At 43.0% G+C, this 25,970-nt stretch overlaps 1 protein-coding gene across 1 annotated transcript in view; it reads right to left on the bottom strand.

Moving 5' to 3' along the window:
- Positions 1-19,092, bottom strand: part of DCUN1D1 (defective in cullin neddylation 1 domain containing 1) — a 36,694-nt gene extending 17,602 nt beyond the window's left edge. The window contains exons 1-2 of the mRNA XM_073359276.2: positions 18,906-19,092; positions 4,544-4,760 (exon numbers count right to left, since the gene is read on the bottom strand). Of these exons, the coding sequence (XP_073215377.1) occupies positions 4,544-4,760; positions 18,906-18,908 (220 nt within the window). The 5' untranslated portion in view covers positions 18,909-19,092. The remainder of the gene's footprint in view (positions 1-4,543; positions 4,761-18,905) is intronic.
- Positions 19,093-25,970: the final 6,878 nt, after the last annotated feature.

Raw genomic sequence — 25,970 nt, 5'->3', positions numbered from 1 at the left:
AAAAAAAAAATGAGCTCCCTCAGTGTACTTGTATGGCTTAACTCTGCCTCCACTATCCAGGAGGCAATTAGTTACTCCCAAGATTCAAAGCATAACTAGTTGGATGCCTTCCCTTGCCTGGCTGGTGATGGGACTTAACCCCTATCACCTACCCACTCCCCGCCCCGAGGCAGTACCTGTCCAGGTATTCTGTCCGTGTTACTGTATTTGGCCTTGCAGTCATTCCAGCTCTTCTTCCAAGTCATGCATCCAGATGAACAAAGTGTTTTGGTCATCGAGCACATCTTGATAACATTCCTTCCAGTATTCTTTATCTTGCACATGTATTTGCAAGGCTTCTTCAGCAGTGGCTAACCTACCTTGGAATTACTGAAACTGTATTCTTTCCATGGCTGCTCCGGCCTCCTGTATTGCCTGTGACGTGGCAGATCAGAGTCCATGACCAGGGCAGCTTCTCCCGTCTCCTCACTCAGAACATCCGATTCCCACAAATTTGCCCAATTTGATCTCTCCCTTGCATGGTCCTGCTCTTGACTCCCAGAGATTGAGGCCCCACTGTCACATGCTTCCATGATATACAGTACAGCTAGTTCTTTTCATATGCCAGTCTTGTCCAAACCAGTTCTCGCTCTTGTTTTACAGCCTTCTCTATTATTCTCTGTCATGATGCTTCCAGTTTGCCTCATAACTGAGTTGCCAGGGCTTGTAATTGACTTGATGTCTCCTCTCAGAGTCTTGATGTCTCCTCTCAGCTCCCCACAGCCCATCGACTCCTCACCCTTGCCACTGGGCCGTGCAGCCCAATACCCCACATCTAGGTGACGGTCATATTACGGTCAACAGATCCAAGCAGTACTCTTTCTCGTAATAGGGCTGGGAGATTAAGCCAGTCTCTACCCTCAATTATGGACCAGGAGAGGTGGAAGGTTGGACATATGACCAGGGAAGAGTATAAAAATATTGCTCGGGCATGTATGAATGAAATTAGGAGGGCCAAATCGCATCTGGAGCTGCAGCTAGCGAGAGATGTCAAGAGTAACAAGAAGGGTTTCTTCAGGTATGTTGGCAACAAGAAGAAAGCCAAGGAAAGTGTGGGCCCCTTAATGAATGAGGGAGGCAACCTAGTGACGGAGGATGTGGAAAAAGCTAATGTACTCAATGCTTTTTTTGCCTCTGTCTTCACAAACAAGGTCAGCTCCCAGACTGCTGTGCTGGGCATCACAACATGGGGAATAGATGGCCAGCCCTCTGTGGAGAAAGAGGTGGTTAGGGACTATTTAGAAAAGCTGGACGTGCACAAGTCCATGGGGCCGGATGAGCTGCATCCGAGAGTGCTAAAGGAACTGGAGGCTGTGATTGCAGAACCATTGGCCATTATCTTTGAAAACTCGTGGTGAACGGGGGAAGTCCCGGATGACTGGAAAAAGGCTAATGTAGTGCCAATCTTTAAAAAAGGGAAGAAGGCGGATCCTGGGAACTACAGGCCAGTCAGCCTCACCTCAGTCCCCGGAAAAATCATGGAGCAAGTCCTCAAAGAATCAATCCTGAAGCACTTACATGAGAGGAAAGTGATCAGGAACAGTCAGCATGGATTCACCAAGGGAAGGTCATGCCTGACTAATCTAATCGCCTTCTATGATGAGATTACTGGTTCTGTGGATGAAGGGAAAGCAGTGGATGTATTGTATCTTGACTTTAGCAAAGCTTTTGACACGGTCTCCCACAGTATTCTTGTCAGCAAGTTAAAGAAGTATGGGCTGGATGAATGCACTATAAGGTGGGTAGAAAGTTGGCTAGATTTTCGGGCTCAACGGGTAGTGATCAATGGCTCCATGTCTAGTTGGCAGCCGATGTCAAGTGGAGTGCCCCAGGGGTCGGTCCTGGGGCCGGTTTTGTTCAATATCTTCATAAATGATCTGGAGGATGGTGTGAATTGCACTCTCAGCAGATTTGCGGACGATACTAAACTGGGAGGAGTGGTAGATATGCTGGAGGGCAGGGATAGGATACAGAGGGACCTAGACAAACTGGAGGTTTGGGCCAAAAGAAATCTGATGAGGTTCAATAAGGATAAGTGCAGGGTCCTGCAGTTAGCACGGAAGAACCCAATGCACAGCTACAGACTAGGGACCGAATGGCTAGGCAGCAGTTCTGCGGAGAAGGACCTAGGGGTGACAGTGGACGAGAAGCTGGATATGAGCCAGCAGTGTGCCCTTGTTGCCAAGAAGGCCAATGGCATTTTGGGATGTATAAGTAGGGGCATAGCGAGCAGATCGAGGGACGTGATCGTCCCCCTCTATTCGACATTGGTGAGGCCTCATCTGGAGTACTGTGTCCAGTTTTGGGCCCCACACTACAAGAAGGATGTGGATAAATTGGAGAGAGTCCAGCGAAGGGCAACAAAAATGATTAGGGGTCTGGAACACCTGACTTATGAGGAGAGGCTGAGGGAACTGGGATTGTTTAGTCTGCGGAAGAGAAGAATGAGGGGGGATTTGATAGCTGCTTTCAACTACCTGAGAGGTGGTTCCAGAGAGGATGGTTCTAGACTATTCTCAGTGGTGGAAGAGGACAAGACAAGGAGTAATGGTCTCAAGTTGCAGTGGCGGAGGTTTAGGTTGGATATTAGGAAAAACTTTTTCACTGGGAGGGTGGTGAAACGCTGGAATGTGTTGCCTAGGGAGGTGGTGGAATCTCCTTCCTTAGAAGTTTTTAAGGTCAGGCTTGACAAAGCCCTGGCTGGGATGATTTAATTGGGGATGGGTCCTGCTTTTGAGCAGGGGGTTGGACTAGATGACCTCCTGAGGTCCCTTCCAACCCTGATATTCTATGATTCTATGATCTTACAATGCTGACACTCAGCTTACTCCTCCAACCTTGTAGTTCTGTCTCTATCGTCAGGTAGACCCATGTCTTCCAGGTACACATGAAACTTTCACTGACAAACGCCCATCTATTCTCACTATGAGGAGACTATTCTTCTCTGTCTGCACCCAGACTCAATCAGTCCTCTCATTTCCTGTCCAGCCACTTCAGCAGTTACCTGGGAGGCTGAAGTGTGCCCCCTACTGAGGGAACATCTCAAGCCGCCTTCCGTGACTGGACAAGCCTTCGGTATATCAGCCAGTTGGCCACACCAGAAACACAAAACTGGATTCTTCTGAGTGCTGCTACCTCCTCCAGTTTCTTAAGTACAGAATTGTCTATGAATTTCTCTCTCCATGCATCTCCCATGCCATCCTAGAGTCAGGGTTCTCTCACATGGCTTCCATCAGAACAGTCCCTTTGAGCTATGCCTTTTTTCAGATGGTTCAGCATTATCACCTACCACATAGGTCTCTGGACTCACCATGGCCTCATTAGCAGAAGTTGGCCGAAACTTTTGGAGTCAACTATGGGCCCCCGCAGACAAGATCCTTAGGAACTCTTCTACAAGTACAGGGTCCATCACTTTGTCTAATGAGTTTGTATCAGGATGCAACTAATGTGTTGCATAAATATGCTGCCACTCTAAGGTGCACCCTCAGGGGAGAGGCTCTGTCCTAAACATGTTGTGGTACACTTCTGGGCCCAGACCCAGTTTATCCAGAATATCTTTTACTATTTTGTATGACTGTACCTGCTGTCAAACAAAGCTTAGTAGGCCGCCTGAGCTTCTCCTGAGAAGAATGGGGCTATCTGCTGCGGTCGCTACCCTCTCAAATGTGTGCAAAAATCCCTCCAGGTCAACATCTGGGCCCAACTTTGCCAGGCCTAGTACCAGTCTGGCAGAATTCTCTTCTCCCCAAACCATTCATGTCCCGGGGTCTGCTTTTCTAGGCATTGCAGGAAATGTTCTTGCTGAGCCTGACCAGCCTCTTGCTGTTGTTGCTGCCCTTATAGTAGGTACAACAAAAGAGCATGCATCTGCTCCTATTGGGTCGCCAGCATGCAGACTATATACTCCATTGTCCCAGAAGAGAAAAAGAAAAAGACTCTTCGTCTGTTCCTCTACACTTTGCCTTAAAACAAAGTTGGTATCTCCTGCTTTTTTCAGACAGTGGGGTTCCAAATCCTTCTTCTGGAATCTCATATAAACATGTGTCCTCACCTCTAGAGCACCCCCTCGCGTCCGGACATGGCATTGCAGGGAACTTTAGCTCTTGTACCCCCTCTCTGCTGGCTACTTGCTTGCCCATGATGAGCACTTCTGACACCAATCAATCTAAAGAAGCCTGGATATCAAGGGGTCACGTGAGTAACACTACATGAAGTTCTAAGTTTAAGCCCCAATCTTGCAAAGACTTACACACATGCTTAAGTCAATAGTTCATGAAGTTAAGTATGTGTGTGTTTGCAGTACTGGGGCTTTACATAAATGGTATCTCTGCTTTTCTAGACTGGGCTTGTATTATTAGTTATACAAAAGTTAGTGTGTACAGATCAGTTTAAATTTAAGTAGAGTAGCCCAGTTATAAACATACGATGCATGTGGAATCTACAAATTAGCGGCTGCAAATAAAATAATCTAAAAAGCATAATTGTTAGAACTCACTGCACTCACCTTTGTATCTGTTATATAGTTGTTCTAACTTCTTTCTGTCCAATGATCCTTTAACGCTCTCTCGTATATAAAGTTCAGGATTTTGGAAAAAATTGTCTGTTGCAACATCTAACTTCCAGTCATTTTGAGATAGACAACTCACTGCAGTCTTTTCACTAGATTGAGTGAAGATCATAAACTGACGAACTTTATCTTTCTGTGACGATTTCAACTTGTTCTAGGAAAGTTAGAAAAAAGACAATACTGAGACGAACACTGGTTACTGGAAAAAAATACAAGTACCTCCAAATTCCATTACAACCTTCACAATATATTAAACTCTCCCTAACAAAAATTAAAACAGTCAGACTGCAACTTATGCTCTTTATACTTAATACATACCTTGTTTTTCTTACAATCGGTTATATGAAAAGATGCTTTTTTTTAAAAAAAATTACACGTGGACATATTTTTTAGGCAAATTATAATATATACAACTGGACAGGTATAAATAGATACTTTCCTATAAAACATTGTGGCTGCTTTCCTACGAGTGCACATCAACAACACTGTGTGCCCATAATCTTTACTTGAAGAAGTTAGCAGTGTCCTCAGTATTCTCAACCCCTTCTGGCTGCACAATGGAAGGGTACCTCGTACTCCATGTATACCATGTAATGGCAAAACTATCACGTATTCCATGTAATGGCAAAACTATCAACTAAATCATCACACAAACCATCCAGAAAATGTTAACATTTACAATATCATCTCAATATGCAATAAGCTGTAGTGATGATGGCATAACAACATGTGCACATGCAGTTCCTATTTAAAAGGCTGATCTTTTAAAACCTATCTTGCCTAGAAGATATCAAGTTCTCTGCTTAAAGCAAGAGCAATTTTGAATGTTATGTGCGCCAAAGAAAGGTAACTGAAATGCATAAAATTTAAAGTCTGCTGTAATTTGGGAAACTCATATTCCTCATGCAAAAAACCCCCCACCAGATGTTGACAGACTAATCTGCAACTTCAATTCAGATAATACTAGCATTTAAAAATAGTGAAAGCTGAAAATTGAAAAATGAAACATCTTCAAACATTTATATAGTGCTTTTTGTTTTTAAAGACCTTAACAATAACTATATAATCCCCACAACAGTTCCATGAAGTAGGTATTGTCTCTATTTTATAGAAGCAGAAACAGACTAAAAAAAAACTTAAGCAACTTGCCTAAACCAATACAGCGATACGGTTACAAAACTTACCCAGCAAAAAAAGACCTGCAGCAGTGAATCTCAGAACCCAGGTCAAAATGGAGCTCATGGGGCTTGGGCTAAGGGGCTAAAAATAGCAGTACAGACATTTGGGCTTGAGTTGGAGCCTGAATGTCTACACTTCTATTTTTAGCCATGCAACATAAGCCCTGCCAGCTTAAGTTGAGACGGCTCGGAGACTTGCTGTAGTGGTTTTGTTTTTTGGGTGTTTGGTTTTTTTTACACTGTGTAGACATACCAGGGTCAGTGTGAAAGGTTTAAAAAGGTTTCAGAGTAGCAGCCGTGTTAGTGTGTATCTGCAAAACGAACAGGAGTACTTGTGGCACCTTAGAGACTAACAAATTTATTAGAGCATAAGCTTTCGTGGGCTACAGCCCACTTCATCGGATGCAAAGAATGGAACATATAGTAAAACGATATATACAGACACACACACACACACGTACAGAGAAGGTGGAAGTTGCCATACAAACTGTAAGAGGCTAATTAATTAAGATGAGCTATTATGAGCAGAAGAAAAAACACTTTTGTAGTGATAATCAAGATGGCCCATTTAGACAGTTGACAAGAAGGTGTGAGGATACTTAACATAGGGAAATAGATTCAATGTGTGTCTTTTACTGAGAGGCCAAAGAGGTTGAAGTGTTCTCCTGCTGGTTTTTGAATGTTATGGATTCCTGATGTCAGATTTGTGTCCATTTATTCTTTTGCGTAGAGATTGTCCCGTTTGGCCAATGTACATGGCAGAGGGGCATTGCTGGCACAAGATGGCATATATCACATTGGTAGATGTGCAGGTGAACAAGCCCCTGATGGCGTGGCTAATGTGATTAGGTCCTATGATGGTGTCACTTGAATAAACATGTGGACAGAGTTGGCATCGGGCTTTGTTGCAAGGATAGGTTCCTGGGTTAGTGTTTTTGTTGTGTGGTTGCTGGAGAGTATTTGCTTCAGGTTGGGGGGCTGTCTGTAAGCGAAGACTGGTCTGTCTCCCAAGATCTGTGAGAGTGAGGGATCATTTTTCAGGATAGGTTGTAGATCTTTGAGGATGCGCTGGAAAGGTTTTAGTTGGGGGCTGAAGTGACAGCTAGTGGCGTTCTGTTATTTTCTTTCTTGGGCGTAGGTGTTTGTCTCTGTCTGAGGGGTTGGAGCAAATGCGGTTGTATCGCAGAGCTTGGCTGTAGACGATGGATCGTGTGGTGTGGTCAGGGTGAAAGCTGGAGGCATGCAGGTAGGAATAGCGGTCAGTAGGTTTCCGGTATAGGGTGGTGTTTATGTGACCATCGCTTATTAGCACTGTAGTGTCCAGGAAGTGGATCTCTTGTGTGGACTGGACCAGGCTGAGGTTGGTGGTGGGATGGAAATTGTTGAAATCACGGTGGAATTCCTCAAGGGCTTCTTTTCCATGGGTCCAGATGATGAAGACGTCATCAGTGTAGTGCAAGTAGAGTAGGGGCATTAGGGGATGAGAGCTAAAGAAGTGTTGTTCTAAGTCAGCCATAAAAATGTTGGCATACTGTGGGGCCATGTGGGTACCCATAGCAGTGCTGCTGACTTGAAGGTATATATTGTCCCCAAATGTGAAACAGTTGTGGGTGAGGACAAAGTCACAAAGGTCAGCCACCAGGTTTGCTGTGACCTTATCAGAGATACTGTTCCCAATAGCTTGTAGTCCATCTTTGTGTGGAATGTTGGTGTAGAGGGCTTCTACATCCATAGTGGCTAGGATGGTGTTTTCTGGAAGATCACCGATGGATTGTAGTTTCCTCAGGGAGTCAGTGGTGTCTCGACGATAGCTAGGAGTGCTGGTAGCATAGGGCCTGAGGAGGGAGTCTACATAGCCAGACAATCCTGTGCTGTCAGGGTGCCAATGCTTGAGATGATGTGGTGTCCAGGATTTCCAGGTTTATGGATCTTGGGTAACAAACAGAATACCCCTGCTTGGGGTTCTAGGCATGTGTCTGCACAGATCTGTTCCTATGCTTTTTCAAGGATTTTCTTGAGCAGATAGTGTAGTTTCTTTTGGTAATCCTCATTGGGATCAGAGGATAATGGCCTGTAGAATGTGGAGTTAGAGAGCTGCCTAGCAGCCTCTTGTTCATATTCCAACTTATTCATGACTATGACAGCACCTCCTTTGTCAGCTTTAACTTCGGTTTGAACAGAGACTGGGAGTGGCTGGATCATTGCATTTATTTCCCCATATTAAGTATCCTCGCACTTTCTTGTCATCTATCTAAATGGGCCATCTTGATCATCACTACAGAAGTTTTTTTCTCCTGCTGATAATAGCTCATCTTAATTAATTAGCCTCTCACAGTTTGTATGGCAACTTCCACCTTCTCTGTATGTGTTTTTTATCTTCTTACTATATGTTTCATTCTATGCATCCGATGAAGTGGGCTGTAGCCCACAAAAGCTTATGCTCTAATAAATTTGTTGGTCTCTAAGGTGCCACAAGTACTCCTGTTCACTTTTTAAAAGTATTTCGAGAACCTGAGTTTCAAGAGACTTCTTTTAAAATGCTCAAGAGAGAGGCTACGGAACCCTATAGCCTTTCCTGTATTTAACTAGAGACAGATAGAGTACTTGCTACCCCAATTCAGGTTAGCTAACATGCCTCTACCACAACTTGAAGGGAACATTCTAGTAACATGAAGTCAGTTAAACAAAAGTCTATCTGCTATCATTGTTGAAATAAAAAAAGACAATGAAAAGTGAAACAAATGAATAGACTGAATGTTCTAATAAATTCTATCAGCCTCTGGATAAGGAGAAAAGTACAAACTCAGATCTTTGCAGACCACTCCCTTTGATCAAAAATTTATGTGATGAGCATGATATAAGAACCTAGATAGATGTTTATGCATAACACTGACCATTCTGAAACAAATCTCTTGTGGACTGTTTGACACCCCTATTCTAGACAATTCACCTATTCGCCCCAATTCTTGACACCCCTATTCAAGTTTCATGTGGCGCCAAGAACCCTGTTCTTCAGCTTGCAACTTCCTCTGAAATGAAAGGCAATCTAGCCTAGAGGGAGCCACTAAGGAGGAAACTCATGCCTGACCACACAGATGCCTGTGCAAACAGCCACTGCTTGGGAGGAGCAGGAGGGCACAGGTAACACCACAAAGCCTGGCACAGAGAAGTTCTTTTCTAGCCTCGCCTTCCTTTTCTCTATCCATCTCTCTCAGACCTTAGCATTGGGCTCAGGGACATGGCATCTTCTCCACTTCACTCCCTAGTACCTCCTGCCTCCAAAGAACAGGATTTCCTAAAAGAGGGTAGGAAAAGAGAGAAATTCCCCCAGAGGAAAGGGGGAAGAATGAAAAAAAGTCTTATTTATGAATTCTAAGTGAACACATTTTCTTTAAACACAGTATTTAACTTCACTAATGAGACACATTATGCAATTGCACAAGACTGCAAAATTTGCTTATCAGTGAATTTTTGCTCCTGCTCCCAGCAAAAAATTAGTTTGACACCCCCGGTCTAGTTGGACAGAGTCTCTGACAGTGGCCAATACTATACTGCTTCAGAGAAAGATATAAAAGCTCCATAATACATTTAATTGGGCAATATTCTCTAATTATTCCTCTTCTCTGGCCCCTTGACATGATCAGCCTCACCAATCCTTATATAACAAAGCTGCTAAGATCAATTTGCCCATTCTGACCATGTCACTGCTCTCCCTTTGAATCCCTCCAACCGCTCTCTACTTTCAACCACATCAAATTCAAACTTCTTATCCTCACTAGGTTTTGACTTCCAAATATGGCCACAGTCTTGAAAGGCTTTGAAGGTGAGGACAATAGGAAGGCACACAAATTCTGGCAAGTTAAGCATAAAAGTATAAGAATGCAAACCAAGAAAGAAGTTGAGAAGTAACATGCTAAAGACGCAAAAGCTGACAGTAAGAATTTTTTTTAGTACTTAAGAAGCAGGAAGCTTTCCAAACAGGCAGTGGGGCCATTAGACAACTAAGGAAGCACTCAAGGAAAACAAGGACATTGCAGAGAAGCTAAATGAATTTTTTGCATTGGTCTTCACTGCAGAGGATGTGGGGGAGATATCCACATCAGACCTATTCTTTTAAGGCAACAAATCTGAAGTACACACATGAACAGGTTAGTAGAAGAGGTTTTAGAACAAATTGATAAATTAAACTGTAATAAGTTACCATGATCAGATGGTATTCACACAAGAGTTCTGAAGGAACTCAAATACGAAACTGAAGAACTACTAACTGTATCAGAGAGGTAGCCGTGTTAGTCTGGATCTGTAAAAGCAGCAGAGTCCTGTGGCACCTTATAAACTAATAGACATATTGGAGCATGAGCTTTCGTGGGTGAATACATCCAATATGCCACAGGACTCTCTGCCACTTTTACTAACTGTAGTATAACATAACCGATCACTGAAACAAGCCTCTGTACCAGATGACTGGAAAGTAATTCCAATTTTTAAAAAGGGCTCCAAAGGTGACCCTGATAATTACAAGCCAGTGAGCTTAACTTCAGTACTGGGGAAATTGGTAGAAACTATAGTAAAAAGCAGAATTATCAGACACAGATGTACACAATTGTTGGGGGGAAGAGTCAACATTGCTTTTGTAAAGGGAAGTCATGCCTCACCGATCTATTAACATTCTTTGAGGGTGCTAACACACATGTGGATAAGGGTAATCCAGTCAAGATAGCATACTTGGATTTTCCAAAAGCCTTTGATAAGGTCCCATACCAAAGACTTTTAAGGAAACTAAATAGTCATGGGATAACAAGGAAGGTCCTCTAATGGATCAGTAACCGGTTAAAATATAGGAAACGAAGGGTAAAAATAAATGGTCAGTTTTCATAATGAAGAGAGCTAAGCAGCAGGGGCCCCAAGGATCTGTACGGGACCTGTGCTGTTCAACATTCATTAATGATCTGGAGAAGGGAGTGAACAGTGAAGTGGTAAAGTTTCCAGGCAATACAAAATTATTCAAGATAGTTAAATCCAAAGCTGACTGCAAAGAGTTAAAGGGGGTATTATAAAACTGGGTCACCAGGCAACAAAATGGCTGATGAAATTCAACATTGAGAAGTACAAAATAATGCACATTAAGAAAAAATAATCCAAACTACAATGGTAATTAGCCATTACCATTCAAGAAAGATCTTGGAATCATTGTGGATAGCTCTGGAAACTCCAGCTCAATGCGCAGCAGCAGTCAAAAAGGCTGGCAATAATATTTGCAAACTCATGGAAGATAGCAGAGGTCCTGGAAGACTGGAGAAGGGCTAACATAGTGCCCATCTTTGAAAAGGAGGAGCCAGGGAATTACAGACCAGTCAGCCTGACCTCGATATCTGGGAAGCTACTAGAGCAATGTATAAAACATCCAATTTACAAGTACCTGGAGCATGAAAGGGTAATCACTAGCAGCCAGCATGGATTTACTAAGGACAAATCATGCCAAACTAGCTTGATTTCCTTCTTTGACAAGGTATCTGGTTTGGTGGATATGAGGAATGCAGTGGACAGAATATACCTGGACTTCAGCAAGCCTTTGACACAGTCCCATAGGATATTCTATTAAGTAAGCTGGAGAAATGTGGGCTCTGCGGAAGTACCATTAAGTGGATATACAATTGGTTAAACAAGTGCAATCAAAAAAGTAACTATTAATGGAATGACAGGTTTCAGAGTAACAGCCGTGTTAGTCTGTATTCGCAAAAAGAAAAGGAGTCCTTGTGGCACCTTAGAGACTAACCAATTTATTTGAGCATAAGCTTTCGTGAGCTACAGCTCACTTCATCGGATGCAGTGATGTGATGAAGTGAGCTGTAGCTCACGAAAGCTTATGCTCAAATAAATTGGTTAGTCTCTAAGGTGCCACAAGGACTCCTTTTCTTTTTATTAATGGAATGATGTCAGACTGGAGGGAGGTCTCAACTGGGGTTCCACAGGGACCTGTTCTGGGTCCAGTGTTATTTAGCATCTTTATTAAAGATCTGGATGTAAGAATAAAGAGCATACTAATCAAATCTGCAGATAGCACAAAGCTAGGGATGTTTGCCAATACTTTGGAGGCTAAAGCTAAAATTCAAAGGGATTTTGATAAATTGGAGAACTGGGTGACAGACAACAAAATGAAATTCAACAAAAACAAATGTAAGGTGCTACACGTAGGGAAGAAAAACTAAATGCACAAATACAGCATGGGGGATAACTGGCTTGACAGCAGTGATGCTGGGAAGGATCTGTGAGTTGTGGTGCATCACAACCTCAACAAGAGTCAACAATGTGATGCTGTTGGGGAAAAGCAAATGCAATTTTAGGTTGCATTAACAACACAAATCATGGGAGGTGATAGTACCTCTCTACTCGGCCTCAGCTGGAGTACAGTCTCCAATTTTGAAAGGATGTAGAGAAACTGGAAAGGATCCAGACGCAAGGTGACAAAGATGATCAAAGGGATGGAATGCAAGCCATATGAACAAAGGCTGAAGGAGCTGGGTAAGTTTAGTTTGGAAAAGAGGAGATTAAGGGGGGACATGATAGTCTTCAAATACTTGAAAGGCTGCCATAAAAAAGATGGAGAAAAGTTGTTCTCTCTTGCCACAAGAGGGCAGGACAAGAGGCAATGAGTACAAACTACAGCATAGCAGATTTAGATTAAAGCTCAGGAAAAAATTCTTAACAGTAGGACAATGAAACAGACTGCCTAGGGAGGCTGTGGAAGCTCCTTCCCTGGAAGTTTTCAAAAAGAGGCTGGACAGCCATCTGTCTTGGACAGTTTAAATACGACAAATCCTGCATCTTGCCAGGGAGTTAGACTAGATGTCCCTTGCGGTCTCTTCTAACTCTATGGTTCTAAGATTAGGGCTGCTCATCTTAGAAAAGAGACAATTAAGGGAGATATGACAGAAGCCTATAAAATCAAAAATGCTGTGGAAAAAGTGAATAGAGAAGTGTTATTTAACTTTTCCCACAATACAAAAGGTCACCTGATTAAATTAACAGACAGCAGGTTTAATACAAACAAGAGAAAGTTCTTTTTTTACACATCATTCAATTAACCTGTGGAATTCATTGCCATGGTATGCTGTGATGGCAAAAAGTATAACTAAGTTCAAAAAACTTAAGATAAGTTCATGTAGGATAGGTCCATCAATGGCTATTAGCCAAGATGGTCAGGGATGTAACCTCATGCTCAGGGTGACCCTAAATCTCTGACTTCCAGAAGCCAAGAGGGGAAGACAGGGGTGGGTCTATCCAAAACTGTCCTGTGCTGTACGTGTCCCCCAAAGCTCTGGTACTGGCCACTGTCAGAGAAAGGATACTGGGCTAGATGGACCATTGGTCTGACCCTGTATGGCAGTTCTTATCTTCATCCTTTATCAACTCATTTCTTGTCATGTGACTCCGCTTCCCTCTCCTTCCTCCCCCACACTGAAACAAAGCACACAGATCATGTCTTCTTGCGTGTTTATATAGCTCTTTGAACGATAGAAACTTAGATCTTAGTTGTTGCTTTGGGGAACTATGGCAATACAAATAATTTTTTAAAAATAGTTCCCACAGCCACCAACTCACCATCACCCTCGTATATCGGACTTAAACATTTGCCAAACACATAATAGCTAGATCACTAAATAAAGATGGGGGCCCTGCTGTCTAAGATTAACATCCATGTGAGAAGTCAACACCCCTCCTTCCATGCTGCTTAGAAACGGAAGCATGGACTTCTTTCCAGTACGTTGCCCCTGGAACTTCCCCAGAGGTTGTGTGTAGTCTCCAGCTATTTGGCATCTGATCAATTTGAAGAATCCCCACCCCAAATCCCTCTGGCTTCCAGAAGGTAGAGAGTATTTGTTCGATTACCATCTCCACCAAACCAATATTCTGGCCCATGTGTGATGGGAGTCTCTGCTATTCTACTCTTCCAAGTGTCACATTTTGGATGCCTACCTCTTCTTGTCAGTTTCACAACTACCCATAGGGGTCCCAATAGCAGCAATGAACACTCATAAAACTCCAGCCAGTTGTCAATCTGCAGTTTAGAAAAGCTCATAGCAACCGAGGCACTGGAACTTATTTAGAGGTTACATCTTTAACTATAATATTTGTATACCTTTATTAGGCCTCTTAAATTAGGGTCTAAAAAACTCACATAGATGTGATGCATAGGAATCTTTTCCAAGTAAGGAGCATCAACTTCTGCAGAATCTTGGCTTGCATTTTAGAAAAAGATCAGTTCTTATGTTAAGGATACATAAACTGCCTGTAAACCCTACAGAGTAATCTGCATGCAGGAGAGGCCCTTACACTCATATAGAACTCCAGTCAGTGACTTCACGTCAAACGCTGAATAACCTGAAGGCACTGTATGCAGACATTAGCGTCTGCAGGTATGATCACCTTTCAGCTCTGGGGTTCTGATTTGTGAAGTGTTCGTGTGCACATTAATGGGAGTATTCTTATGGTCACAAGAGCATTTCTTCACTTTTCTTTAGAATCAAAAGCATTCAGGGTTGTGCTACAGCCATCAAAAGAATGCATCAGACACTTGCAAATAACCATAAGTGTTCTTGTTTGTGTTTATTAATATATACAACTGGTAAAACATAAAAAGCAAAGTCTGATCAAGGTGTATTTTATTCTTCATATTTGTTGAGAGCATAAAAACTGATCACAGAAGTATTTATTACCACAACAAGCTATGCATTTACTGAGGGATAATTTATGCATCTAGTGCCATAGCATATGGGTGCATAGCAAATCAAAAACAAATGCAAAGTCCAAGTTGAAGGGTAGCACTACCAAAAATCAATCCCCACAGCATTTTCTGTATATAGTCATATCTTGCTAGTCAATAATAATAATCATATCCTGATAACCTCCTTCTCTTCTCAGGTGTTTGGGGAAAGGAAGATAAAAGGAAGAGAGCAAGGACACATTTTCTTTTCTTTTTTTTAAATTGTATTTTAAGCTGAAATAAGATCCACTCATTTTCAAGTCAGCAACACAAAAATTAAACATTCACAAGGTCCAGCAACATAAACCACTCAAAGAAAGGGTGCGAACACCAGCAGGGTTATCTTGAAGTTTGCTGACATTCCTTGATTTGTTTTACAAATTTAAGGTTATTTCAATTAATGTGTGTGTGTAATTGAATAATCTTTCACTGTAATTTATACAATTCTTACCTAGCTAACCAAGAGAATGTAATAGCTCTGAGAGTCACTGAGGTAATTCCGATTTAGGGCACGTCTTCACTAGCAACGTTAAAGCACTGCTGCGGCAGTGCTTTAATGGGGCTGTTTAGTCACGGCACAGCGCTGGGAGAGAGCTCTCTCAGCGCTGTAAAAAAACCAAACAAACGAAACAAACAAACAACCAACCAGCTGTAGCACTGTCTACAATGCCACATTACAGCACCGAAACTTGCAGCACTCAGGGTGGTGTTTTTTCACACCCCTGAGCGAGAAAGTTGCAGCGCTGTGAAGTGCCAGTGTAGACAAGCCCTTAATCTGGCAGGCAGAGTAAGTGCTGAATTCAGGCCTTTTTCACTTCTGCCCTAAAAGCAGGTGCACAACAACATTATAATATTTGCACCCATAATTCTGGTCCAGCCTAGAAGCATCTATACAGCCCCTATATAGCTGCTTCCATAGGACACACTTCCACACCGCAAGAATGTGGTCAGAGAATCAAGGGCTACACATTAAATCACACAATGCTCTGACAGTAGCCCCTATTCCTGAACAATCTTAAGATAGTTCTGGTGAAAAGAAACTACATAAACATGAATCCAATGGACTCTTTGGAAAGCTGGGAAAGGACACAAAGTTGTATATCCTTTGGCCATCTCTTTTTAAAGATGCAGATGAAGTGGCCTGAATTGATCCTAAATGCAGTTGCTCAATCTACAAATGTTACTTCAGGAAAATGAGCTGGTTTTGAATTTGATGTGCAAACAAACTATTTTAAACACAAATATTCACCACATAGGTACCAAATAGCTGTATGAAACAATCATCTTACAACGTACAGGGTGATATTAAACTATAAAATGATGCCATGAACTGAAACAAGATAGTACAGAAGATAATGTCAAACACTAAGAATTTCAAGTTGTACAAGAATTTCCGTTTCTTGTTGCTGCAAGAAGTTTGTCATAAGCAACTGTATATTTACCATTTTATCACAAGAGAAGTTTTTCTTAGAGAACATGTGCAGATACACAAGACAGTAAACAAAGTAAGTTGCTGAATAAAGAGTATAAAATTAGTCTGTAGGCTTCAGTGCTGCAAATACTTAGGCATGTAATTAACTTTAGTATTGTGAACAGCCCATTGATTTAAAAACAAGCGCATGCATAAGTGTTTGCAGAATCGAAGCCTTTGTACCCAAGTAGTATAACAAGAAATCCTAACCATTTCATAATGAGGATGTGTTTTTACTTTGAAGTTCATGGTGACATAAACAAACCATTGGAACTTAATTGTAGAATCAAACAAGTTGGAAAAGACCTATTTGTAGAGTGCCTAACACAACAAGGCCATGGTCCATGACTGAGGTGCCCAGGTATTACTAGAATACAAATTAATACAATAATAAACCTATTAGATTACCCAGTCCATCTTGACAATACAGCATTGTTCCATACAGAATGTTTTCTAGTCTTCTGTTCAGTGTAGTTTCAAAAGACCAAAGTAAATAGGCATCCGCCACTTCCCCCAGGAGACTATCCACAGCATAATACATCTCATTGCCCCTCTCTTGTATTTAAATTGTACGAATGCTTGATTAAATTACAATTTCTAATCATAAAGCCGGGTGTTGATATATGCATACACAGCCAACACATCTGATGTGTGGTTATATGGCATATCCAGGTTGTGTTGTGAGACATGAGGCCTAAAGCCAAGTGCCTTCAAAGACCTAAGCAGTACAGGTATCTAGTTTAACTGTACTTCCTGAGGCCTTAACAAGATGCTTTTTATAAAATGAAAAGGAGTACTTGTGGCACCTTAGAGACTAACCAATTTATTTGAGCATAAGCTTTCGTGAGCTACAGCTCACTTCATCGGATGTTGCACAACACTGCTGAGGTAACAATTAGCTAGTGCAGTGGCTTTCAACTGAGTGGCTGACTATGTCTGAAGGATCAGCAAAAGATTGTCATTACCACAAAACAGTAGTTTTCAACCTGTTGTCCGCAGACCCCTAGGGGTTCGTAGACTATGTCTAAGTTTTCAAAGCAGTCTGCACTTCCATTTTAAAAATTTTAAGGGTCCACAAATGAAAGTGGTTGAAAACCATTGACCAAGTGAGTTCCAAAAAGCATGTTGTTATACTAAGACTCGTGAACAACCTCACCACCCTTCAACAGTAAGATCTCTCTTAAAAAACCTGTTTCACACAAAAAGAAACTTCATCCAACTGCTCAGTATAAGGTTTCAATTTTTATTAAGGATTTCTAATGACAACAAAAAAGTGAAGTGCAAGAGGTCTAAATGCCACACCAACAATCTATGTCCTGGAATACCACAGGGTTTTACACAAGTCTATGTCGGTGTGATTTTTTTTTTTAAAATGATAGTTATGCTAGTACAACCCCTAGTGTGGATGCAGTTATAGCACTGTAAAGGTGCCTTATACCTTTATAGCTTATTCCCCTTCCCACATATTTATAACAATAAATCTACGTCCTTACTAGGAGCAGTGTACCACTTTAACTATGCCAATATTGTTAAAGTGGTACAACTTTTGTGTGAAGATGAGGCCTTAGAAAAAAGTATGACACTAAAACATGTTCACTTGGGTACACAAAAATGTGTGAGAGAGACAGTCAATATCAAGATACTCTCATATTTAAAAAAATAATAATTAAAACAGCACACTGTATACCAGAAATCATTAGCTATTACCAAAATAAATCAGATTAAAAAGTGTGAATGGATAGAACGTCCTTCGTGATGCTGATGTGAAAGGGATCAATCCCCAATCTATGAAGTAAATGCCCACAAATTCTCCAGGAAGGCTCCAGTTTGATGAACCTCAAAAACCTCCATATCATCAGTGAAGCTGCTTTGCTACAATGGGCATTGAGCCCCAGGAAAGCATCCCCATTAGCTCCTCATGTATGCTGGGATCTGAATCCACCCAATCCAACAAGGACACAAAAAACTGAACCTCCCTAAAATGCCCATGAAGCTAGTAATCCCTGACCCTCTATACAAAGGGACCTGAATCCACCCCAAAAAGTACAGGGATTCCCCCCCACCCCACCCCGGACTCCTTCCTAAGGAGCGGCCTGGAATACTCCCTACCAAACCCTCCCTGAGATGCTGGGTCCCAAAGTCCCCCCAGGAACTCACAGACCCCCTCCCCTAGCCCTGAGGTGCAGTTCCTGCTCCCTCCCCACAGAGCCTAGTTACCGCTTCCCCGCAGCACTGAAGTGAAGGGTCCTGAGCCACCCTCCCCACAAAGGAGCCAGTGAGCCCCACAGCACCCTCCCCTGCATATGCCATTCCAGGGGACCAGTGTGCCCCCCCCGCCACCCCAGCTCCTGAGCTGAAGGGGGTCTGAGCCCCCCCTCCCCCCCCACACCCCAGCTCCTGAGCTGAAGGGGGTCTGAGCCCCCCCACACACACACACACCCCAGCTCCTGAGCTGAAGGGGGTCTGAGCCCCCCCCGTCCCCAGCTCCTGAGCTGAAGGGGGTCTGAGCCCCCCCCGTCCCCAGCTCCTGAGCTGAAGGGGGTCTGAGCCCCCCCCCCCCCCACACACCCCAGCTCCTGAGCTGAAGGGGGTCTGAGCCCCCCCCCACACACACACACCCCAGCTCCTGAGCTGAAGGGGGTCTGTGCCCCCCCGCCCCACCTCCCGCCTGAGCCGAGCCGAGGCCCCGCAGCGACCCCCAGCCTCCCTTGCTCTGTCCGGCCGGGCTGGAGGCTCCGCCTGTGCGGCGCTGCCCCCTGGTACTTTCTCCCCCCCCCCCGGCGCCACCACGACTAGGCCCCGGCTCCCGCATAGCGGCGCTGCGCGGCGGCGGGTGCCCGGGGGCCGGCGCGCGGCCCGACCCAGGAGGCTGCCCCCGGCGCTCACCATGTTGGGGGCTGTGCAGGCCTCTCCCCTCCCGGCTCAGGCGGAGACTGAGGGCGGCGACGGCGGCTGCTTCCTCCGGAGGCGGCAGCGGCTCCTCCAGCTCCGAGTCCGGCTCCTCACGGGCCCTTCCGCCGCCTCCCGCTCATGCGCAGTGCGGCGGCCCGGCACCGGGTCCCCGACTCCCTGAGGCGCCCCCCGCTGGGTCTGCCCCGGGCGCTCCCCGCCCCTCAGGGGGACACCCCGGCTCCTAGCGTTGGGCACCGGCTGGCTGTTGGGAAGGGGCCCCCTGTCCCCTAGCAACCATTGGGCTGTAGGGGACTAGGAAGGGGGCGCCCCTGCCTCCCATCGAGATTATTAGGGTGCACAGGGTCGCCCCCCAGTGCCACAGTTTCCATGGGGTGGGGAGGGAATAAGAGGGACACCTGCTGAACCCCCCTGGTGGTTATTGGAGTGCAGGGCGAAAAGGGGAGCCTCCCGCAGTCCTCCTAACTCAGTTCTCAACCTTTCCAGACTGCTGGACCCCAGCGTGGAGTCTGATTTGTCTTGCGTACCCCCACCTCATTGAAACAACGTCTTCCTTCCCAAATCAGACATGAAAACCCCACAGTGGTCCGGCGCACTCTTACTGAGACGTTGCTTCCTTTCTCCTTTGTACCAGACCATTCTAAAATAAAGTGGATCGGAATATAAATACTGTACTTACATTTCAGTGTGACGCAATGTTTTTCACTTGTGAGCCTTTTCTGAAGCCTGAGCCCCGGGGCGGCGGGGCTGAAGCATGTAACCTAGATTCTTGGGGTCCCCGGTGGCATGGGGTTCCAGGCAATTGCCCTGCTTGCCTCCTCCTAATGCTGGCCCTGCACTTGTGACCCCCCCAAACCTGTTCTGGGACCCCCCTCAAGGCTGCAAACCCGAGGTTGAGAAACACTGATCTAGATGAGATGAGTACCTCTTGGAAGACCTGTAAGGTATGGGTACCCCTGGTCGAGAAACACTGCTCTGAATCATAGAATCATCATAGGAGATTAAAGAATCATAGGAGATTAAAGTTGGAAGACATCTCAGGAGGTCATCTTGTCCAACACCCTGCTCAAAGCAGGACCAACCCCAACTAAGTAGTCCCAGCCAGGGCTTTGTCAAGCCGGCTGTTAAAAACCTCTAAGGATGGAGATTTCAGAGTAACAGCCGTGTTAGTCTGTATTCGCAAAAAGAAAAGGAGTACTTGTGGCATCTTAGAGACTAACCAATTTATTTGAGCATGAGCTTTCGTGAGCTACAGCTCACTTCATTGGATGCATACCGTGGAAACTGCAGCAGACTTTATATACACACAGAGAATATGAAACAATTTTTTTTGTTTTGTATTGTTTCATATTCTCTGTGTGTATATAAAGTCTGCTGCAGTTTCCACGGTATGCATCCGATGAAGTGAGCTGTAGCTCATGAAAGCTCATGCTCAAATAAATTGGTTAGTCTCTAAGGTGCCACAAGTACTCCTTTTCTTTTTAAGGATGGAGAGTCCACCACCTCCCTAGTTAACCCAGTCTAGCTCTTCACCACCCTCCTAGTGAAATAGTTTTTCCTAATACCCAACCTTGACCTCCTGATTGATTACTTGATTACTTGGTGCTGGGAAATAGAAGATTGGTTATTATTGGGATGTAATGGGAAGAGAGGGACCCTCTGAATACCTTAAAATGATTGTTGACTGCAGCGGAAAGGACATCCCCTAGAATGAGGGGGCTGGGTGACAAATATCTCTTGTCTCCCAGAATGGCTACTGTGGTGCAGGGAATAGATTAGGGTCACCTCACTCCTGGCATTGTACTGGGGTACAGTGGGAATGGGAGAGGAACATCTGTTAGGATACAAGGATAGGGAGGGACCCTCCAGGGAGCCTCCCCTCCCAGCCGTAAGTAGTGGTTACATGCACATGAGTTGAAGCGGACATCCACTTCTCCTTTGATGTGAACTTGGGGTACATATACTCAGAAACGCTAATCAAAGTCATGGCTGCCATTTCCCAGTTCTCGGAGCCATGGGTGCTTTATCCATCTGCACTTTCTGGCAAACCTAAGAGAATGAGGCTGTCATTTAACTGGTTCTGCAAAAACTTATTTTATTTTTAATAAATTATTAAAATAAAACATTTACAACTGTTGCTTGAGGACATGGGTGGGGGAAGTAACTGCAATCTCAGACATCCTTCCATTCACAAGAATATTTCTTAATATTTATTGAGGGCTGACAGTTTGCTTTGCTCTGTACAGAAGGAGAACCTGTCCCGAGGTGCTTACCATTTTTAAGGCTTGAATTTACAGAGAGGTTAGTGGGAAATGTGATCAAATAAAAATGGCACCTTCTCTCCCAACATATGTATTCACTGTGTGTATTCAGAGTCAGAGCTCCTTACATTATTGACAGAAATAAGTTTGCACTACTTTATGCTACTGTCAGCTCTGCAGACTCAACATTCATAAAGAAGAATGAGCTGAATTATCTTGTAATGTTCTTATGATCAACAGAATTGTTAAATAAGTTTCAACAGCAGACTTTTTATTATTGGTGATAATGCATGACCCAGAAAGAAAGCAGATTGACTTTTGGATCTCAGGGTGAGTTTGCAAATCAGGCTGGACACATTTGCTCTGGAAACAGACGGAATGAAGATGGAACCCCATGTTACCATTTTTACGGTCACTTTTTAGCTTACACCTGAAGGGCACAGTGAGATTAGAGATCTGTTTTTCTGATCCCTGTTCTTCCCTCCAAACTATACAAATGCTAAACAGACAGAGACATTGGAATGAGCTGCTGAAGGGAGTTTGATAACCCAATATTGGGGAAAGGGTAACATCCCAGAGTTGGGAACTAAGTTAAAGAAATATAAAGGAAACCTGTAAGGATCATGTAGTTGGACACTACAATCTAAAATATTGCACAGAATATATAGGCTCTTACCAGACTCAAGAAAGTTTGTCTTTTGCTATCAATGTATCTTGAATGTCCAGAGATGCTACATGTCCTTTGCACATATAGCATCCTCTCACTTAATCCAAAATAATTTAGGGGACCTCTAGTGGAATCATTGGAGTTAAACTGCTGTGGTGGAGAGGAGAATCAGACCCTACGGTGGGAAGTGTAGTGTTCTGGAACAGTACAATTGAGGGTCAGTTTGATATTACAAGTGGACATAGAGTTGAGCCTGAAGTCAGTTATCCTGGGAGACACTAGTTGCCTGGATACCTTGAAACCTTTTGAGAAGCTTGTTTGTGAGACCAGTGATTGCTGCTAAGAGACTAACTCTCTCATAATGCAAACAGCCCTGTACACAGCACAAGAGTAAAGTACATGTGAGCAGTAACTTGGAAGCTAACTTTGAAAAATTACTTCCTCACATTAGCTAATCATCATCATTATAAAGTCAGGTGGCAGCCCTTATGCAGTCTGGAGACATATAAATTAGGCTTCCTTGAGCATTACTGCAACAGGTAACATAATCTGACAGATGAGTTCTAACTGTGATGTGTCCTTTAGGACAGAGACAGGATTTGGGGTGATTGTTAGGCATTTTCTCCTCTTCCATTAGTGGGCTGTTGTTTCTCCTTCATGCCCATGACTCTTCTTTGTATTTAATAGTTCTTTGTTATTTTGTTTGTTTTTCTGTTTGTTTCCTCTTAATTAGTAGATTGGGGAAACAGAGGGGTAGTCCTGAAGTTATGTAATACAAATATTCAAAAATATAGGGCTGTCAAGCGATTAAAAAAATTAATCATGATTAATGCCACTGTTAAACAATAATAGAATACCATTTATTTAAATATTTTTGGGCGTTTTCTACATTTTCAAATATATCTATTTTTGATTACAAGTATTTGCACTGTAAAAAACCAAAATAAATAGTATTTTTCAATTCACCTCATACAAGTACTGTAGTGCAATCTCTTTATCATGAAAGCTGAACTTACAAATGTAGAATTATGTATAAGAAAAAACTGCATTCAAAAATAAAACAATATACAATTTTAGAGCCTGCAAGTCCACTCAGTCCTACTTCTTGTTCAGCCAATTGCTCAGACAAACAAGTTTGTTTACATTTGCAGGAGATAATGCTGCCCGCTTCTTGTTTACAATTGAAAGTGAGAACAGGCATTATCATGGCACTGTTGTAGCTGGCATTGCAAGATATTTATGTGCCAGATGCACTAAAGATTCATATATCCCTTCATGCTTCAACCACCTGTCTGTAAAGTGCTTTGTACACTTAATGTGCTGTACGAAAATAAATATAATTCTGTTAAGCAAAGGACATCACGAGATGGAAGGCCAATTAGACAGAGCATCTCTGGAAGACAGGTGTATAAGTTCAAAATGTATTGTCTAAATTGAATTGACTGTCTATTATACTGCTATATGGCTTCAAACAATACATCAAACGGATTCAGACGTGACACAGAACTATGCCATTTGCAAACAGGATGTGCACATCAGAGGTATACACAGTACGTAAATAGTGCATTGTGCAATCTGTCCACCATATACTCATAATGACCATTGCAATATTATGACTTCTCTTGCCTAAGATGCGGCTGACACCTCGACACTCATTGTTTACTACCTGACCCAGTCTTGTTTTTATCATTTTATATGAAAGCCAATTGAGGTTACACCAGAACCAGTTTAAGTGATTTTCAAATAAAAGTGAGTGTGGCTAGTGACAAATAGATAGCCCTGAATAGGGCATGGACCATCCGTGCTTCCCTATGTTGACTGACCTGGACTTTTTACTTCAAGGGGTGACAGGGTAGTTTGGAACATAGGAACGGTCATGCTAGATCAGCCCAGTGGTCCATCTAGCCCAGTTTCCTCTCTCTCACAGTGTCCACTCCCAGATGCTCCAGAGAAAAATGTATGAAGTCCCATAATGTACAATAACCTATCCTAGAAGCTTTTTCCTAACCCCCATCAGTTAGTGCATGGTTTATACCTTGAAGCATGAGAGTTCATAACCAGGTCCAGGGCCTAGTAAGTTCTTGATCTCTCTATTAAAGAAGCCAGTTAGTTGTGTGTGTGATGTGACTACCTGACCACTAGAAAGTGAATTGAAACTACCAGTTCATTTTATACAGGGCAAAGAGCCATAAGACCTAATGACTTTGTCACCCATCTTGCAGACACTTGCCACATGTTTAACTTTAACTTAACCTGAGAGCACAAGGCCCTATGGACTGTCCTCCAGAGAGAACGCTGTTCTGCAGCAGAGGCCTCAAGGTACCTGATTCCCCAATGTTCATAGAGAGACCCAGCTGGCCTGCTCCCCCAACCCCACTCCTACTCAACTGACATTGTTAGAGTGGCCCTTTTGGATCCCATAGCTGTTGTTTTAATGAAAACGTCTTGGAAGGTTATAGGACAAGTGAGGAGGAAGAAGACAGTCTGATTTCTCTGTTGGAGGCGTCTGTGTGATTTTACAAGGAGATTAGCTATAGCCCATATCTGAAGGTTGTAATTAGTACGTCACATACAAGGGTGTTCACTCTTTATTAGGTTCCTCATCATCTCTGCATGACATAAGAGCTTGGCATAATTTATTATAACCAGTTTGTGGCATTGTTCGGAAGCTAATATCAGTAGATTCCATATGACAGTGTCACTGGGAGAGAGCAAAACAGATCAGTATGAAGTAGTGACAGAAATCAGGTCAGTGAGTCTAAGGAGATGTTTGAAAGCCTCTTGTCATACAGCTAACTCCTTATCAATTTGAGGTGACTTTACAGAGGATGTGAATAAATCCAGTCTTTCTATGGCAATATTCTTAATACTTTTTAGCACTGGTTAGCCCCTCTGAAGTGAAAAATGTATCTGAAAATCAAGGCACTTCAAGTGGCTACGTAAATTGCGAGGGGTTAAAGAATTTGCTATGACAGTGATAAATCCTCAGAGATGTTATCTGAAGTAAACAGATCTGAGCTTTTTCTACTTTAGTTCAGAATTCTTGTAAACAAACTGTATCTAAAGGAATGATCACAAATCTGGGAGCCAGAATTTCCTGAGGTATACTTCTGGCTCTGCCTTCCCACCTATGATTGTTTTCTGTGTACTATACATTTAAAATGTAGACAGTCTTTCTTCTGCTCTGCCAGGGGAGTAGGCTTGGGATGGGAGAGAATCTTGCAGATTGAGAGACAGTCTGTTTTCCCTGTCATGGAAGTTTTAAACTTGTACTTTCTTTTGTTAAGTATCAGAGGGGTAGCTGTGTTAGTCTGGATCTGTAAAAGCGGCAAAGAGTCCTGTGGCACCTTATAGACTAACAGACATATTGGAGCATAAGCTTTCGTGGGTTAATACCCACTTCATCAGACGCATGTTTCTTTTGTTGTTTTCCTTACTCTAAAATAAATCACCCATACTAAAAGTGCATATTTTTCTCTTTGTGTATAGGAAATATAGTAACTTCATTGGGAGTAATAACTCCAGGCTGAAGATGTGTATTCAGGATTCTGTTAATCCTGTAAGAGTTGAGTAACACAGACACTCAGAGCAGCAGAGGGGCAGAATAGCTCCCAGCACATTCATCAGCTCCTGCCTGGGTGAAACAGAACCCACACCTGTTTTGGCAGGAAAACGACCAGAGAGTTAAGGTATGCCAAAATGGATACTTACACTCCTAAGCTATTCCCTCCAAAAATGGGTCTTTATTTGCACTTATCTCCTTTAGCTGTGTGAATGCGCACACACATAATTTAACATTAAATAAGAACAGCATATACACAAAAACAAAAATACATTTAATTGATTTATTAATATATTTATAGTATCTAACAAAACATTCTCTTACATAAGTATACTCTTTTGTTTCTAGCAACAAAGGTTGATACAGACAGAGCACATCATTATCTTTATTTCTTAAACTTCCATAATGGGTGCCGTGCTGCACAAAACTAAAATATATGCTTTCTGTTCTAATGAATTTACAATCTAGAACCCTGAATCTGCCACGCTTATCCTTTTTGAGTAGAACTTTATTATGAAAGTAATCCTATTGATTTCAGATGAAATTTGCAG

This window comes from Lepidochelys kempii, chromosome 9 (genome assembly GCF_965140285.1).
Source record: "Lepidochelys kempii isolate rLepKem1 chromosome 9, rLepKem1.hap1, whole genome shotgun sequence".
In the NCBI taxonomy this organism is placed as follows: domain Eukaryota; kingdom Metazoa; phylum Chordata; order Testudines; family Cheloniidae; genus Lepidochelys; species Lepidochelys kempii.
Note: the sequence above shows the minus strand (reverse complement) of the source record. Positions and strands in the feature narration are given on the sequence as shown.